The sequence below is a fragment of the Aedes albopictus genome, chromosome 3, assembly GCF_035046485.1.
Source record: "Aedes albopictus strain Foshan chromosome 3, AalbF5, whole genome shotgun sequence".
NCBI classification, from domain to species: Eukaryota; Metazoa; Arthropoda; class Insecta; order Diptera; family Culicidae; genus Aedes; species Aedes albopictus.
The window spans coordinates 216344043-216363253 of NC_085138.1; the positions used below are offsets into that span (position 1 = coordinate 216344043).

At 45.6% G+C, this 19211-nt stretch overlaps 4 protein-coding genes across 4 annotated transcripts; all 4 read left to right on the forward strand.

The window, feature by feature from the left end:
* The first annotated feature begins 770 nt into the window (after window positions 1-770).
* LOC109419435 (uncharacterized) lies at window positions 771-1805 on the forward strand. Its single transcript, XM_019693684.2, has 2 exons — window positions 771-1001; window positions 1103-1805. Exon 2 carries the CDS (start codon window positions 1116-1118, stop codon window positions 1476-1478), a length of 363 nt encoding a protein of 120 aa, XP_019549229.1. The 5' UTR covers window positions 771-1001; window positions 1103-1115; the 3' UTR covers window positions 1479-1805.
* Window positions 1806-5950: 4145 nt separating this feature from the next.
* On the forward strand, window positions 5951-9437 carry LOC134291292 (uncharacterized). Its single transcript, XM_062858831.1, has 2 exons — window positions 5951-7543; window positions 7886-9437. Exon 2 carries the CDS (start codon window positions 8232-8234, stop codon window positions 8943-8945), a length of 714 nt encoding a protein of 237 aa, XP_062714815.1. The 5' UTR covers window positions 5951-7543; window positions 7886-8231; the 3' UTR covers window positions 8946-9437.
* On the forward strand, window positions 8955-10280 carry LOC134290605 (uncharacterized). Its single transcript, XM_062857771.1, has 3 exons — window positions 8955-8963; window positions 9035-9205; window positions 9519-10280. The coding sequence occupies exons 1-3, from the start codon at window positions 8955-8957 to the stop codon at window positions 10278-10280; spliced, it is 942 nt and encodes a 313-aa protein (XP_062713755.1).
* A 5-nt stretch (window positions 10281-10285) lies between these two features.
* On the forward strand, window positions 10286-13093 carry LOC134290606 (uncharacterized). The gene has a single exon (XM_062857772.1). The coding sequence runs from the start codon at window positions 10286-10288 to the stop codon at window positions 13091-13093; it is 2808 nt and encodes a 935-aa protein (XP_062713756.1).
* Window positions 13094-19211: the final 6118 nt, after the last annotated feature.

Genomic DNA, 19211 nt, shown 5'->3' on the forward strand with positions numbered 1-19211 from the left:
CAGTTAGAGAAGAAAAGAAGAAGCAATCCAGAGAGAAAAGAAGACCGTGGATAAGTTCCTTATCCATGGTCTTCTTTTTCCTCAGGATTGCTTCTTCTTTTCTTCTGTAACTGCGGGCACTGTTTACAAAAAATGACATATTCATGAACATCCAGCGACCGAAAGTTCACTGAATGTTCACCGGATGTCATCGGATGCAAGATGTGAGCAGTGATTTTAGTAAATACGGCCCGCAGTTACCGTTTCACAGCATGCTGTCAATTGGCATGTGACGTCATCGTGGATAAGTTCATGAACTTGTCCACGATGACGTCACACGCCAACTGACAGCATGCTGTGAAACGGTAACTGCGGGCCGTGTTTACTAAAATCACTGCTCACATCTTGCATCCGGCGAGATCCGGTGAGCATCCAGTGAACTTTCAGTCGCTGGATGTTCATGAATATGTCATTTTTTGTAAACATTGCCCGCAGTTAGAGAAGAAAAGAAGAAGCAATCCAGAGAGAAAAGAAGACCGTGGATAAGTCCAGAACTTATCCACGATGACGTCACACGTCAACTAACAGCATGCTGTGAAGCGGTAACTGCGGGCCGTGTTTACTAAAATCACTGCTCACATCTTGCATCCGGCGAGATCCGGTGAACATTCAGTGAACTTTCGGTCGCTGGATGTTCATGAATATGTCATTTTTTGTAAACAGTGCCCGCAGTTACAGAAGAAAAGAAAAAGCAATCCTGAGGAAAAAGAAGACCGTGGATAAGTCCATTATTTGCGTGCACTTTTGTGTGGAAAAACTCGCGCTAGTGTTCGTGTGTTGAAATGTCACTAGGAGTAGAAGAAGAGGAAGCAGATTACTTTCTTGATTTAACGACCAACTTCAACTTGGGCGGACGAGTGATTGTGGAGAATTTTCCTTATTTCTGGTTTTAGTGGAACAATCATCCTTTCAAAGTCTCTGGATAAAGCTTTTTCGGTGTTTAAAATATACATATATTGAAGGTAAGTCTAACAGAAATTACCTCTTGGTAAATATTGTACGTTTTCTTCAACGCCATCATTGCCAAGCAGGAAAAATTAAATCGATATTTTCCCTTTGTTAGTCTTTCGCTGAGAATGAGTTCGACCGAGTTCAATATTGGCCTCAACAGTGCCAAAACATCAAGCCGCGTTTTGAAGCCACCAGGTGGAGGCCATTCTGATATTTTTGGATCCCCGGAGCTAAAGGCAAACCCTCCGCGTCCGAAATACAATCAGCAGAATTCATCAAACATGAATGGCGTCATGGGCACCACGGATCCCAACATAAAAGTGGTAGAGCAGGCACAAGCTCATGATCACCAAGCTGAAGCAGAGGCACCGAACATGGCTTCCCAAGCAAAACCGACTCCGACTGCAGTCAGCAACGAATCGTCATCGCAGGATTCCGGCAACCGCGCCCGCGTCCCACCCGGAGGTTTCTCTTCGGGTCTTTGGTGAATCGGGGTGGAATGTCAACTTTCAGGGACACAACCGAAGCACACTTTGTGAAAGCCTCATATTGCAGTTTTATTTACCAAAGAGTACTGAGGTATATTATTGAATTACTTTCTATCGGTATTCCTTGGTATGACCAAGACATTTTCATTTCAACAACTGTTTGATCTCGTGGAATGCATTTATGACAACAATTCGTACTTAATAGCCTAATCCTGCTTATATATTGCGAGTCCCAATCCAATATTCATCCTAGCAAGACAAACGCAATGTTGCTTTACAATAAAATCTTTACCTGTTACAAAGTTTGCTTAAACTAAAGAATATAAATAGTTTTATAAATTATATGAGAAACTGGCCTTGCTCTTGGGATAAGTCATTACCGTCATACGAGGTGTAAATAGGATTAAAATTACTGCTTGCTTTTTGCTGGACTACAATTTGCTTCCAGTAACATGGGCGTTAAGTGCTTACCCAAGTAATCACGAAGCCGTATGTAAATGCATCAATTTTGCCATATATTGATAACTAAAATTGTGAATATAATGCTGCATTACTTTAAACATCTCATTGAAGCAATATTAAAGTCGAAAAGGGCCCCACTAAAATTAAATTAGTGCCACATATTGCAGCACGCTGACAGCCATAGCTAAAGTAACATTTGCATTTGATACGTGATTTGATACGTGATTGCTTGATACGTGCAACACAAAAAACAAAAACAAAAATCTATTTTTTGCACCGTTTCGTTATCGACGCTACTGATGCGCCCACAAATGAATGTTTTAACCATTATTTTTTTGTCGCCGGGTCGGGAGTCAAACCAGAAGTGTTGAAGACCGCTAGATGAGTTTCTGCTTCAGTGATAACAACAGATATTTCATTAACTTGAAGGAAACTGTTCTTCTGTCGCAATATTGCAGTAGAGGGCAAAACGACTATGTCATATGTAATAGGATACAATAATTTAACACATTCTGATAAATGATGGGTAGTACGCTGATCGCGAGAAATTTCTTGGCCTATCTCGATGCGTGGAAAATTCAGACAAGGAATCGCTCAAGAAATAATAAAGCGTTGCTTTATTCCGGATCCTAGTACGGAGCTGAAACGAAACGTCAAATCAAATGGGGCTTGCTATGTTAAATTTCTTGACCATTCCGGTCGCGGAAAAATAATGCACTGAACGAAAATTACTTGGGCGATTCCGTTTGAAGTGCATACCTCGCTTTACTGATAAATACATAATGCATTTTATAAGATACTAGCTTTGTCTTGCCTACTGCGTTTTCTGACGTTCCAAGTCCCCGTTCAAAATGTATGGAGAAGGGATTTTCAAAAACTCTCGATTTGTCCATATTTTATGGCTCATAAACCTTCCTTGGGTGAAAACTAAGGACCGATTTCTTCACCTCGGCTTAACGCGTAAGCCAGGCTTACCCATACAGTTAAACCTGGCTTAACGCGATTTCTTCACCCGGGTTTAAATTTTAAACCAGGCTTAGCAACATTTTATGCCGGGCTTAACTTTTTTTCAATTTCTTCACCTCGGCTTAAGCCTAGTTTGGTGTTTGAAAGGAATCGCTCAAGAAACTTCTTGACCGATTTCACCCGGGTTTAAATTTTAAACCAGGCTTAGCAACATTTTATGCCGGGCTTAACTTTTTTTCAATTTCTTCACCTCGGCTTAAGCCTAGTTTGGTGTTTGAAAGGAATCGCTCAAGAAACTTCTTGACCAATTCCTGGCAGAAACTTTCCACGGTGACTGCCATTTGAACTGTCATTTCTTCGCAACTGCGTACTGTGATCGAAGAAAAACGGTTTCTTGGGCGATTCAGGCAAGGAATTTCCCATGCATCAGGATAGGCCGAAAAATTTCTTCTGAACTGCAAACAGCGCTTTAACCACTAAACCCGGTTTAATAAAGCTACGGTTTACGTTAAGTGTGGCTTATTTTAAGCGGTGCTCTGAGGTGGCTTAGCAGCGCTAAGCCAGGCTTAAGCCGCAAATTGCAGAGTTTAGGTTTCTTCACCTTCTTCATAAATAAATTTTTGGCAGAATATATTTTTTTAAGGGCCGATTTCTTCACCTACCCGGCTTAACGACGTAAGCCTGGTTTATCTTAAACCACACTTAAAGTTAAGCCGAATTTTTAAGCCAGGTTTAAATATTTGCATTTCTTCACACCGGCTTAGCAAATGAAGGCGATGGCTTACGCTAAGCCAAGCTTAACGAATTTTCCCATATCATTCCAGTGACTTTCCAATGGAAACGTCATTTTAAGCCGCCGATATTTTGAAATGCCCGTTATATGCAGTATGGAGTAACAACAACAAAACATCCGCTGAAATTGGAGCAGGAAAAGCGAAATCGCTCGGTAATTTTTTCGGATGCAGAAGGAAATTAATAATGATGAACTACCTAGACTGATGATATTTTGCCAAACGCTAGTATCGAAGATCCTCGATTTAGTACCTACTTCATATGATCGTTCCACAATATTCGGTGTTCGAATTTGCCTTTCATTGTACAAAGTTGGAGTGCCACATTGCAGAAAAGGCGTTGCAATGTTGCTTTATGTTTTGATATCCAGTTGCCTTCCAATAAATAATCTCCATTATCGTCTTGTTAAAGTTGCATTTCGATAGTGACTTTTTGAAAATGTGTTGGTCGTGTGATGCTTCAGAGTCTAGACCATTTTAAAGAAATTTCTTCTAATTTGCCTTGGGATTCCTCCAGGAACACCTCCAGGGGCTCCTTCAGGAATTTTTCAAGTACCTTCTCTAAGGGGTCCCTGCGGGAATTCCTCCAGAAAGTTATCTACGATTCCTACATGAATTTCTTCCAGGGATTCCTCAGGAATTATTCCAGGAATTCCTAGAGGAATTTCTCCAAGAATTCCTCGAGGAATTCCTTCATATTTTTCTCCAGGTAGATTTTTCCAGAGATTACTTCAAGTTCCTCCAGGATTTCCTCTAGAAACTCCTCCAGGAGTTTCTCCAGGGATTTCTTCGGCATTTCCTCTGGGGTACCTCCAGGAATTTTTCCAGGGATTTCCCCAGAGATTCTTCCACAAGATTCTTCAGCAATGCATCCAGGGTTTTCTCCAGTAGTTCCTCTGAGATCCCTCTAGGAATTTCTCCAGGAACACCTTCAGGGGTTCCTGCAGGAATATTTCCAAGACTTTCTTTAGGAGATCCCTTTGGGAATTTATCTAGGAATTTATCTGCGATTCCTACAAGAGTTCCTGCAGGAATTTCTCCGAGGATTCCTCCAGGAATTTATCCAGGAATTCCTCCAAGGATTCCTCGATGAATTCCTTCAGGTTTTTGTCCAGGAATTCCTTCAGGTTTTTGTCCAGGAATTCCTTTGAGATTTTACCAGAGACACAGAGAACAGACATGCAGGCTAGAACAAATTTCACTCAGAAAGTTGTGTAAGGATTTGAATCTTCACTTGAGTAAGGTTGCAAACCAATACACGATGACAACACTAACGCCGCCAAACACCATATTGCCACAGTCAGTGGTGAATTGAAACATTTCAAGTGGTGAATTAAATTAGCATGGGAAATTAATCGATTGCAGCGCCACGCTATTGCCACTTTTTTTCGATTTCAAATGGCCGTTAAATTCCTTACACAGTTTCGGAACTGGACTTGGATGTCTGTTCTCTGTGCCAGAGATTCCTTCAAGAATACCTTCAGAGTTTTCTCTAGCAACTCTTCCAGGAATTCCTTTAAGAATTTTTAAAAGGATTCTTTCAGAGATTTTTCCACTAGATCATCCAGGAATTTCTTCTGGAATTCCTCTGAGATTCCTCCCAGAATTCCTCAAGGAATTTGTCCAAGGATTCCTCTAGGCACACCTCCAGGGGTTCCTTCAGGAATTCTTCCTGAATTTGTTTAAGGAATCCCTTCGGGAATTCTTCCAGGAATTTATTTGCGATTCCTACACATTTTTTCCAGAAATTCTTGCAGGAATTTCTTTCGGGGATTCCTCTAGGAATTTCTTCAAGAAATTCTCCAAGATTTCCTCCATGGATTTCTCCAGAAATTTCTTCAGGGATTACTCCGAGATACCTCCAGGATTTTTTCAGGGATTCCTCCAAAGATTCTTCCACAAGATCAACCAGGAATACATCAAGAGATTTTTCCAGGAACATCCTCAGAGGCTCTTTCATGAATTCATCCAGGACTTTCTTTGAGGAATCTGGGAATTGCTGCAGGAATTTATCTGCGATTCCCCTTAAACATTTCTCTAGAAATTTCTTTCGGGGAGCCCTTCAAGCATTCCTAGAGGAATTCCTTTATGTTTTTCTCCAGGAATTCATCTGAGATTTTTCCAGAAAATCCTTCAAGACATTCACCAGAAGTTTCTCTAGGAATTCTTCTAAGATAGCTCCATGAATTTTGAAAATCCTTCAAGACATTCACCAGAAGTTTCTCTAGGAATTCTTCTAAGATAGCTCCATGAATTTTTCCAGAGGTTCCTCTGAGATTCCTCCAGAAATTTGTCCAGGAATTCTTTCAGGAACACCTCCAGTTATTGCTCCAGAAATTCCTCCAAGAACTCATTCAGGAACTCCTCCAGGGGTTCCTCCTGGAATTTCTTTAAGAGATTTTTCCAGGGAACTTCTCTCTAGAAATGTATCTGTGATTCCTCCAGGAATTCCTCTGCAACGAGTTGCAAAACATTTTTGCAGTGAAAAACAAATCACTAGAATATGATCATTTCTATCAGTACCATCGTATAGTATGAAAAACTAGTCCGTTATGATACGGCAAGTATAAATCAAATTTCATAGTGCTGAGTTGCGAAACGATATTTAAAATCCACTTGCGTCATTTTTAGGTAGTGGAACTTATGTATTTCCGGCAGTTTTGTTTTCGTCGTCATGAAAGATTTTTTGAAACCTTTTGAACTCAAAGTTGGCCACAAATCCTTTCAAATTAAGCTGAATGATATGGCAATGTTTCAGGAATTTTGGTCAACGTAAAACCCCCACGACAAAGAGAACAAGTCTGCCGATAATAGCCATCGTCACCCTATTAGGTATTCAAAATAAGTCATGTTTAGAAGTACACCACGAATAATACTTTTTATATTTAGAATTGTGAGTCAAAATGTTGAATATATAGTTTTTGTGAGAAATCAGTGTATGAAAAGTTATTAGAAGAATTTTTTTGAGTGTAATTTGTTAAAAAATAATATTTATCTCTTGAACCATAACATTGTTCATTGTGACCTGACATTATGGAAAGGACTGGATTAAAATAAATAGAAACTTCAATGCGAATGTGCTTTCGATTTCCAAATCAGGATGACAAATTTGCAAACACGGTGCCTTTTTGAAGACTTTCAATCTAATGTAAAAACTTGATTGTCCCAAAAACCGACGTTGAATAATATTTTATACGCGCTTTTCTACGCGCTGGATGTAGATTATCATTTTCTATATGATCGCCTCCATCCGTATCCAAAAGTTTTACAATTGTATCGTTCCTAAGTGTACATGTTTCATTAAAAATATTTTCTGCTGTTTCAAAAATGTATCCATGAAGCAGGTGAAGAAACCCAAACTCTGCAATATTCGGCTTAGGCCTGGCTTAGCGCTGCTAAGCCACCTCAGAGCACCGCTTAAAATAAGCCACACTTAACGTAAACCGTAGCTTTATTAAACCGGGTTTAGTGGTTAAGCCGATGTGAAGAAATCGAAAAAAAGTTAAGCCTGGCTTAAAATTTTGCTAAGCCTGGTTTAAAATTTAAGCCCGGGTGAAGAAATCGGCCCTAAGAAACATGTACACTTAGGAACGATAAAATTGTAAAACGTTTGGTTACGGATGGAGACGATGATAAAGAAAGAAAATGATAACTTATAGCCGGCGGGTCGTCAATATAAAATATGCACATCGGGTTTGGGACAATCAAGTTTTTACATTAGATTGAAAGCCTTCAAAAAAGCACCGTGTTGATAGTTTTGAAAATTTGTCATACTGATTTGGAAGTCGAAAGTACATTTACATTGAAGTTTCTATTTATTTTAACCCGGTCCTTCAATAATTTAAGGTAACAATAAACATTTTCGTCTCTTATGGTTCAAGAGATATATTGTTTTTTTTACAAACAAACTTAGCTGCCCATAATCGCATAGTTGACGTAAGCGCCACTGTAGTTTTCAACACACTTTTGAAATTTTAACAATGATTAATGAAAAGTTTATGATTTTTTCCACGTTTATATCTAGCTAGTGATTAGATCTTGTGCTCTATTGAATAAAACTAGTCACAATTATGTTCATTTGATAGATATTAGCTTGTGAGTACTGTCATTGTCAATGGTGGTTACGTCAACTATGCGATTATGGGCAGTTAGGATGACACTCAAAAAAATTTTCTAATACCTTTTTAGAGAGCTTGCCAAATTGTTACGGTTATTGTTCCTGATTTTCAATTCACCATCAGCGCACCCCCCGTGCGGAGCCTATTGGGAAGAACGCAACACAGCGAATTGGGAAGAACGCAAGACAGCGAACTGGGAAGAACTAAAGACACTATATGCTATATAAGAACGCAATTCGACCCATCTGAGAAGAACACAACATACATTTTTTCATAACCATTCCCACTGTAGAGAAAAGTAGACGTAATAAAGTACGGTGAATTCTAAAACGTTTCGCGAGTTTCTTTTTTTTAGATTCCGTTCCCAACACGTACAAATTTGGTCCTTCGGTCGCGGATAATTCGGGATCGGCGCGATGGAAAACGCTGTGAAACGTCGGAATACGTTGTTCGCGAAATTGCAGTGGGAACACGCAGCGGCGAAATCGATTCGCCAGCGCCAGCCCCATCCTTCAGAGGTTACGGAGCGGCTGGAAAGATTGCGGGACACTCGAGCGGCGTTTGAAAATGTGCAGTCGGAGCTGGAACTTGCGTCGGACACCCTAGAACCGATGGAGGCGATTTTTAACCACCGGACGGAGTTTGAACACATTTACTACGCCGTAAAAACCATCTACGTCACATATTTGGATGATACGCGCGACCACGGTAGTGATGACACGATTGCTAGTTTGCCGGACGATTTTCGCCAAGCGATCAAATCATTGGTTGAGACTCAGGAACGTTTCCTGAAAGCGCAAACTACCGTGTCTACCAACATTGGAGAACTTGCTGCCCCACAACAGCGTACGCAAGCGGAAAATCCTTCACCAGCACCAGCTCACCCCAACGCAAATCTTCGTCTACCGGTTTTTTCTGTTCCCGTCTTCCGTGGAGATAGGAAAGAATGGAGGACATTCAAGGACCTGTTCGAGACGGGTATACATAACCGCGAGGACATTAGCGACGTGCTGAAACTGCAGTATCTGCCTAGCTACCTCGACGGCGAAGCGAGAAGCCTTGTTATCGCTTTTCCCATCTCCGACGCAAATTACGAACCGGTTTTTGTTTGTTATGTTTCAACTGCTTGAAGGGTGTACATGCAGCTCGTAATTGTCCGTCTACGAACGTGTGCAAAGGCAGCAATTGTAAACAACGACATCACACGTTGCTCTGCCAGAACAATCAGAAGCAACAGACAGCTACAACGAATCCTGCAGAGGAGAAGCCTGTTTCAACAACACAGCTACAGGATAGCAGCACCAACGAGGTGGTGGCCTGCTCGGGCGGACTGGCGGCGAACTCCAAACGATTTCCAGCCAGTTCAATCACTATCCTACCAACAGCATTGGTGAAGATCAGAGGCCAACACTGACTGCTCCATGAGGCTCGAGTGCTAATCGACTCTGGATCGCAGGTGTCTTTGATCACTCAGGAATTTGCAGCCAGACTGGGGATTCCTCGAAAGAATGCAAGACTGGTCGTTACTGGTCTCTCGCAGCTAGCAGCAGGGACGACAAAGGGAGTCGTTCACCTGTTCATTTCATCGAGATTCAGCGACTCGGTGGTGCTATCCACTGACGCTTACACTATCCACTGACGCTTACACTATCCACTGACGTTACATCCTTGGACGGTTGACAGCGCCTCTACCACGCTTGCAGCTTGACGAAGCCCAGCTAAGGAATTTGCAGAAACTCAACCTTGCTGATCCGGTTTACAACAAAGCTAGTCCTATCGACGTCATCCTGGGAGCTGATGTGTTTCTCTCGGTACTCCGTGATGGACAAATACGTGATCAGTTCAAACAACCCGTGGCCCAGAACTCGGTTTTCGGCTGGATCATTTCCGGTAAGCACAACGACAGCGATGACAACGATGCGGCATTCAGTCTTTGCAGTGAGATTGATATCGACAAAACCCTTCGGATGTTTTGGGAGTCCGAGGAACTGCAAAAAGCGAAACAGTTCACTCCTGAGGAGCAGCTAGTGATGGAGCACTGCGAAAAAACTTACAGCCGTGACGGAAGCGGTCGTTTTATCGTGCGATTGCCGTTCAACAACAAGAAGCATGAGATCGGTGAAATCTACACTGCGGCAGTGCGACGTCTGCATGCCATGGAACGGAGATTCAAAACAGATCCGGAATTCGAGGAATGCTACAAAGCCTTTATGAAGGATTATGCCAGCCTAGGTCACATGGAGCGCATCCCTGATTCGGAAGTAGATGTAGGAAGTAACTGCTATTACCTTCCCCATCACGCTGTTACAAAGGAGGATAGTCTCTCGACTAAACTACGAGTCGTTTTTTATGGGTCGTGCCCTTCAACAACCGGCATATCCCTCAATCAAACGCTCTACGTTGGACCCAACATAAATCCGGACTTGTTGGTCGTCCTTTCGCGGTTCCGAACGTCGCTGATGTGACGAAAATGTATAGGCAGGTGATGGTCGACCGTCGTGACATCGACTATCAGAGAATCATTTGGCGCACCAATGCCAACGATCCAATTGAACACTACCGACTGCTTACCGTGACATACGGTACAGGATGTGCGGCCTACCTTGCAATTGAAGCTCTTGTACGTGCGGCGAGGAGTTCCTCCAGCATCTATCCAAGCGCAGCCGAACATATCATCGAGGATCGGTACGTGGACGACCTGATGCCAGGAGCTGATTCCCTTGAAGAAGCGTGCACCCTGAGAAAACAAATAGTGCAAATACTAGATGCAGCGGGATTCCCCTTACGGAAGTGGACTACGAACCAGCCAGCATTGCTCGAAGATGTCAGTGAAGCTCAAATTGAAGCCGTTCCTCTGCAGCTCAACGGTGAACGAAGCGTAGTCAAGGCACTGGGCGTGCAGTGGCTGCCATACGAAGACGTTTTTATCTTCAAGGTCTGCCTTCCAGAGGAAGTAGGTGTAACCAAAAGGCAGCTCCTATCAGAATCGTCGAGGCTTTTTGACCCCTTTGGATGGTTATCTCCGGTCATTATCAAGGCGAAGATCTGCTACCAACAAACGTGGTTGTACGATTTGCACTTCGACGATCCTCTTCCTGAAGCGGTTTTGCAAGAATGGCTGGATTTAAGGAACAACCTCAATCAACTGGAACAGGTACGCATTTCACGGTGGATACCCAACCACAATGGGCACATTCAGCTGTTGGGCTTTTGCGACGCCTCTGAGACGGCCTATGCAGCAGTGGTTTACGCGAGATCAATAGACGGTGAAGGTGAGGTACATGTCCAGCTTTTTGCTGCAAAAACGAAGCTGGCACCTGTGAAACAAGTAACGCTCCCTAGACTTGAACTCAACGCAGCGGTTCTACTGACCGATCTAATGCAAAAGCTGTCTCTTTCGCTCGGTCATTTGCAAGTGGAGTATCGCGCTTGGACTGACTCGACAATTGTGCTACAATGGCTCTCTGCCCTACCTCGGCGGTGGAAGACGTATGTGGCAAATAGGACATCGGCCATTCAGGAGTTCATGCCGCGGAATCGATGGAACTACGTATCAAGCAAGGAGAATCCGGCGGACTGTGCATCGCGTGGAATGTCACCAACAGAACTAGTGAACTACAGCCTGTGGTGGCGAGGCCCAGCATGGCTCTGCGAAGATGAATCAGCATGGAGTTCATCAAACCCGGGACTTGTTGCGGATGAAGATCTCCTCGAGGAAAGGACAAAGGAATTTTCTACATTTCTGACCTCAGTCGAACGTCCAGGAACAACCTTCGAAATTGAATCAGCAATTCTTCAGCGACCATCAAAACTGAACTCGGCGGTCCGAGTTCTGGCTCAAGTCAAGAGAGCTGTAAAGCCGCGTCGTTCCAGACCAAACGGGTTCTTGACTGTGGACGAACTTCGCTCGGCAGATTCTGCAATGATTCGTTTAGCGCAACGTGACGAGTTTGGCAATGAGATTCAGCGTCTCAATCAAGGCAAGGAGGTTTCGCGAAAAAGTAGGCTCAGGCAGTTGTTCCCGTTCGTTGACGGAGACGGCATTCTGCGGGTTGGAGGCAGACTTCAGAACTCCCCCATATCGTATGACAGGAAACACCCCATCATTTTGCCAAAGACCCATCGTTACACGCGTCTGCTGGCGGAGCAGATTCATGTGGAGAATCTGCACTGTGGTCCATCACTTCTAATTGCTACTCTGAATCAGCGGTTTTGGATTTTAGGTTGCAGTACTGTGACTCGGCAGGTGGTCAAGGATTGCGTAACCTGTGTTCGTCTAAAGGGACAGACAGCATCTCAGCTGATGGGGAATCTGCCAGCTATACGAACCACACCAACACGAGCATTCACTCACGTGGGTGTTGATTATGCCGTTCTTGTCAAATCCAGTCATCTGCGAGGATCAAGGACTACGAAAGGCTACATCTCAGTTTTCATTTGTCTGTCAACGAAATCCGTCCATCTCGAGGCAGCAGGCGACCTCTCCACGAACTCCTTTTTGATGGCCCTCAAACGTTTTGTGGGAAGACGAGGACTCTGTTTGGAACTTTGGTCAGACAACGGTACCAACTTTATTGGTGCTAGCAACCAGCTCCAAGCTAGCACCGACATTGAAGCCAACGAGGATTTGAAGGAGGTTTACGAACTGGTGCAGTCAATGCCACACTACGAAGCGGTGGTGCAGTTTCTGGCGAATAAGGGCATCAAGTGGCAGTTCATCACACCGTCATCCCCTCACAAAAGAGGGATCTGGGAAGCGGCGGTGAAAAGCGCCAAAAAGCATCTTCGAGCTGTTATCGGTAAGGAGCCACTCACATTTGAAGAGTTAGTACAGACAGAGGCATGCCTGAATTCTCGGCCGCTCTGTGCTATATCCGCGGACCCAGGTTGTGTAGAACCACTCACACCGGTTCATTTCCTAATTGGCCAACCTCTCAATTTGATCCCGGAGCAAGGAATCAAGCATCTTCCAGTTAACCGTTTGGACATGTACCAAAGACTTCAGAGGTACACCGATGAGATTTGGCGCCGTTGGCAGGACGAGTATCTGGCCACTCTTCAGTCTCGTCACAAATGGTCCGGTACCCAACCAAATCTGAAAGTAGGACAGTTAGTCACAATTAAGAACGAGAACCTACCACCATCACAATGGGAGATGGCCAGAATCTCGGAGGTTCACCCCGACAAGGAAGGCAGAGTTCGGACCGTTACCCTTCGTCGCGGTCAAACGGAGCTTCAGCGTTCGGTGAGCAAGATGTGCCCATTGTTGGATAATTGAGGCACAGTGTCTCAAGGGGCGGGAGGATGTTCCTGATTTTCAATTCACCATCAGCGCACCCCCCGTGCGGAGCCTATTGGGAAGAACGCAACACAGCGAATTGGGAAGAATGCAAGACAGCGAACTGGGAAGAACGCAATTCGACCCATCTGAGAAGAACACAACATACATTTTTTCATAACCATTCCCAGATGTTCCTGATTTTAGACGGGCTTGGTGGTCTAGTGGCTACCGCTTCTGATTTATATGCAGAAGGTCCTGGGTTCAATCCCTGGCCCGTCCCTTTCCTCCTACTTTGTATTTTTCTATATACTTTCTCTCTGCTCTCTACATATACAACTCATGTATATAAACATGTTCATAGCCGTCGCTAGAACAGAAACGGGTTGAAAAGGCCGTTTCCCTTCCTTCCAAACTTTCACAGCACAGTGTCACAATCCTATTAGAAAACGCCTACAAGTTATGCAATCAAGCGAGCTGTGCCGCACATCTTCAAAATAATAAAAACACACAATTCTATCACCTTCCTCTGGTATCCACACACCAATGTGTGAACCTTCTGCCAACCAATTCCCACCAACACTCCAACATCCGCATGAATTTGTGCTGGCGCAGAGGTATATTCGGCCAGATGTGGATACAAACGATTGCAATCATCACTTCCTTACCCCTTCCCCACATTGACCTGCAACCTGACGTGGCAGGCGCCATTGTCGCCTAAAAATAGAAGATCACCAACGCTCACACACTGAAGATGCCTGCTAGTCCCCGGCAGTTATCTCATTGGTCCTTGTGTGAGTGTAGCTGGTCTGGCGATACTGGAGTAGCATCCACGGGCGGTCAATCAAGCTCAAGCAAGCTCATTCCCAGATGTTCCTGATTTTCAATTCACCATCACCGCACCCCCCGTGCGGAGCCTATTGGGAAGAACGCAACACAGCGAATTGGGAAGAACGCAAGACAGCGAACTGGGAAGAACGCAATTCGACCCATCTGAGAAGAACACAACATACATTTTTTCATAACCATTTCCACTGTAGAGCAAAGTAGACGTAATAAAGTACGGTGAATTCTAAAACGTTTCGCGAGTTTCTTTTTTTTAGATTCCGTTCCCAACACGTACAGTTATGGTACAGCTTGCTTGATAAAAATTTAGTGTCTAGCATGATGGAACACATCACTGTTCCCATCGAACCACCGCGAAGCATGATGGTACTGATAGAAATGATCATATTCTAGTGATTTGGTATTCATTGCAAAAATGTTTTGAAACTCGTTGCAAAACTCGATTTTTTAAGCGCATATTAATCCCATTTTTTTCATGATGAATAGGGGTAGGCGGGGCAATATGGACACCCTAAGGTTTTTGCCAACTTTACCTGGCAAGATGTCAAAACAGTTTAGTTTTTTGATACATCTATCCTTTTAAAGTCTATTTAGCATCTATTGGGGTGGAAGCTCAGGTAAAATATTATCTCCTGGGCGCCCATTAAAAACACCACCCCCGGCGAAGACTGGCGCTCGAGCCTAGCTATTTAGCACTGTAGTTGGAGGAAATGTCAATGCAGAACCCGTAGCTTCCGGGAAGGTAAGCCCAGCTCCCTGGGTTAGTGGGTTGGTGTCAGGCCCTGCGAGCTAGCCGTAAAAAAGACTAGCACCGGAAAATCAACAAGAGAAGAATGCGAACCGATACCAATGGCGACGACCACAGCGACGAAAAGGGACTTGCGATTGGAAGCTCGGTACGTGGAACTGCAGATCTCTCAACTTCATCGGGAGCACCCGCATACTCGCCGATATACTGAAGGACCGCGGGTTCGGAATCGTAGCGCTGCAGGAGGTGTGTTGGACAGGATCTATGGTGCGAACGTTTAGAGGTAATCATACCATCTACCAGAGTTGCGGCAACACACGTGAGCTGGGAACAGCTTTTATAGTGATGGGCGACATGCAGAGGCGCATGATCGGTTGGTGGCCGATCGACGAAAGAATGTGCAGGTTGAGAATCAAGGGCCGATTCTTCAACATTAGCATAATAAACGTGCACATCCCTCACTCCGGAAGCACTGATGATGACAAAGACGCATTTTACGCACAGCTCGAACGCGAGTACGACCGCTGCCCAAACCACGACGTCAAGATCATCATAGGGGATCTAAACGCTCAGGTAGGCCAGGAGGAGGAATTCAGACCGACGATTGGAAAGTTCAGCGCCCACCAGCTGACGAACGAAAATGGCCTACGCCTCATCGATTTCGCCGCCTCCAAGAACATGGCCATTCGTAGCACCTTCTTCCAGCACAGCCTCCCGTATCGTTACACCTGGAGATCACCACAACAAACGGAATCGCAAATCGACCACGTTCTGATTGATGGACGGCACTTCTCCGACATTATCGACGTCAGGACCTATCGTGGCGCTAATATCGACTCCGATCACTACCTGGTGATGGTTAAACTGCGCCCAAAACTCTCCGTTATTAATAACGTACATTACCGGCGGCCGCCCCGGTACGATCTAGAGCGACTGAAGCAATCGGGTGTCGCCACCGCATACGCGCAGAATCTCGAGGCAGCGTTGCCGGACGAGGGTGTGCTCGATGTGGCCCCTCTAGAGGACTGCTGGAGTACAGTGAAAGCAGCCATCAACAACGCAGCCGAGAGCACAATCGGGTACGTAGAACGGAGTCGACGAAACGATTGGTTCGACGAGGAGTGCAGAGCGGTTCTGGAGGAGAAGGATGCAGCGCGGGCGGTAATGCTGCAGCATGGAACCCGATAGAATGTGGAGCGATACAGACAGAAGCGGAAGCAGCAGACCCGTCTCTTCCGGGAGAAAAAGCGCCGCCTGGAAGAAGCGGAGTGCGAGGAAATGGAACTGCTGTGCCGTTCACAGGAAACACGCAAGTTCTACCAGAAGCTCAACGCATCCCGCAAAGGCTACGTGCCGCAAGCCGAAATATGCAGGGATAAGGAAGGGAGCCTCCTGACGGACAAACGTGAGGTGATCGAAAGGTGGAAGCAGCACTTCGACGAGCACCTGAATGGCGAAGAGAATGTAGGCACGGAGGACCAAGGCAGCGGAGGAAATGACTATGTTGGTGCAGCAGAGGACGGGAACGAACCAACTCCCACGCTGAGGGAAGTTAAGGATGCCATCCACCAGCTCAAAAACAACAAAGCGGCTGGTAAGGACGGTATCGCAGCTGAACTCATCAAGATGGGCCCGGAAAAGTTGGCCACCTGTCTGCACCAGTTAGTAGTCAAGATCTGGGAAACCGAACAGCTACCGGAGGAGTGGAAGGAAGGGATAATCTGTCCCATCCACAAGAAAGGCGACAAGTTAATGTGTGAGAACTTTCGAGCGATCACCGTTTTGAATGCCGCCTACAAAGTGCTATCCCAGATCATCTTCCGTCGTCTTTCACCTAAAGTAAATGAGTTCGTGGGAAGTTACCAAGCCGGTTTCATCGACGGCCGGTCGACAACGGACCAGATCTTCACCGTACGGCAAATCCTCCAGAAATGCCGTGAATACCAGGTCCCAACGCACCATCGACTTCAAAGCGGCATACGACAGTATCGACCGCACAGAGCTATGGAAAATTATGGACGAGAACAGCTTTCCCGGGAAGCTGACTAGACTGATAAGAGCAACGATGGACGGTGTGCAGAACAGCGTAAGGATTTCGGGTGAGCTATCCAGTTCATTTGAATCTCGACGGGGACTACGACAAGGTGATGGACTTTCCTGCCTACTATTCAACATCGCCCTGGAAGGTGTTATGCGACGAGCCGGGCTCAACAGCCGGGGTACGATCTTCACGAAATCCAGCCAATTTGTCTGTTTTGCGGATGACATGGATATTATTGCCAGAACATTTGGAACGGTGGCAGAACTGTACACCCGTCTGAAACGTGAAGCAGCAAAGGTCGGACTGGTGGTGAATGCGGCTAAGAAAAAGTACATGCTGGTAGGTGGGACTGAGCGAGACAGGACAAGCCTTGGCAGCAATGTTACGATAGACAGGGATACTTTCGAGGTGGTAGAAGAATTCGTCTACCTCGGTTCCTTGCTAACGGCTGACAATAACGTGAGCCGTGAAATACGAAGGCGCATCATCAGTGGAAGTCGTGCCTACTATGGGCTCCAGAAGAAACTGCGGTCAAAAAAGATTCACCCCCGCACCAAATGTACCATGTACAAGACGTTAATAAGACCGGTGGTTCTCTACGGACACGAGACATGGACGATGCTCGAGGAGGACCTGCAAGCACTCGGAGTTTTCGAGCGACGGGTGCTAAGGACGATCTTCGGCGGTGTGCAGGAGAACGGTGTGTGGCGGAGAAGAATGAACCACGAGCTCGCTGCACTTTACGGCGAACCCAGCATCCAGAAGGTGGCCAAAGCCGGAAGGATACGGTGGGCAGGGCATGTTGCAAGAATGCCGGACAACAACCCTGCAAAGCTGGTGTTTGCAACTGATCCGGTTGGCACAAGAAGGCGTGGAGCGCAGAGAGCACGATGGGCGGACCAGGTGGAGCGTGATCTGGCGAGTGTTGCAACTATTTTGGATGAATAATACGCCGAATGAGTTCATTTTTGTTCAGTTAATTTAAATTCAGGCTGTTAAGCTTCGTTTTTGTCGGCATGTACAACTGTGCCTAGAACAACTATTTTCCACTGCTGTCGTTTTTTGACCAATTTGTTTCACCCTATGTCTACTATAGTGAACATTTAACCGAAAATATACTGAAATCGAAGAATTTGGTTGGTTTGTGATTTAGGTTATATTTGTTGGAGTCTTTGTCTCCGGAACGTCCTTCCCGGTGGAAAACGACGACGAGCAGAGTATCGACGACACGCGGCGGACACTAGCCAAGAACCCAGCGGACGCAGGGAATCGGAATCTGGGATAAATAATTAGAAACTCGCGAGGAAAAACTACGATTTAACAAAGAAAGATTTATTCGGTAGCGCGGACACGTTTACAAAACGCGGCAAACTTTGTTCTAATAATATTCTCCGTGCAGCTGAAACCCGGAATTTTCGACTAGCGAAGTTGGATTTTTCTCCAAATCCGTGCGTCGGACCTAACTTCGAAAGTAGTGCGCTGTATAGCGGACCAGGTTTACTATACAGCGCACCACTTCCGAAGTTATTTCCGACGCACGGATTTGGAGAAAAATTCAGGTTCGCTAGTCGAAAACTCCGATTTTCAACTAAATTGAGAATAATTGTGTTTTGTCTCTAGTTGAGCGAGGGGTGTGCGGATGTCTAGTTGTACAAATGGAAAGGGCGTAATCATTGCCTCCCGACACTCCTCCTCAATGTGCAGCATTTTTACATTGTAACCCCGAGCATTTCCCGGAATCGCTCGAGTTTGATCGGTCCCAACGGCTTGGTTAGAACATCAGCAGCCATAACGTCGGTCGGGCAGTACTCCAGGGATAACTGTCCAGTCCTGCAGAGCTCCTCCACGAATCGCTCCTTCGTGTCGATGTGTTTCGACCTACGACTTGATCTACCTGTCTTCACGAACGTTATACAACTCTGGTTGTCCTCTCTAAGAATCGTCGGCTTCAGCTGTTCCTCGTCCAAATCCTTCAGGAGGTGTCTCAGCCAAATGACGTCTTGGCTGGCCTCGCAAAGCGCAACATACTCGGCCTTCATCGAGCTGAGTGTCACGCACGTTTGACGGCTGCTAGCCCAAACTATCGCTCCGTCGCCGTATTTGAAGACAAATCCTGACGTTGATCGGCGGGTTTCAACATCGTCAGCCCAGTCTGAGTCGCTGTATCCCGTCAATACACTACCAGAACCCGCTCTCAGGTGTAGGTAGTAATCTTTCGTACCGCGGAGGTACCGCAATACACGTTTGGCGGTGATCCAGTCACGTTCTGTGGGCTTAGCGAATTTCCGACCAAGTATTGCTGCACTAGCAGCGACATCCGGTCGGGCACATACCGAAAGATAGAGAAGGCCACCCACCAGGCTTCGATACTGCGTCGGATTCTCGAGTTCATTGCTGCCATCCACGGTTTTGGCATACTCTGGATCCATAGGACTTTTCGCTGCTTTGGCCTGGCTCATACCGAATCTGTCGATCAGCTAATC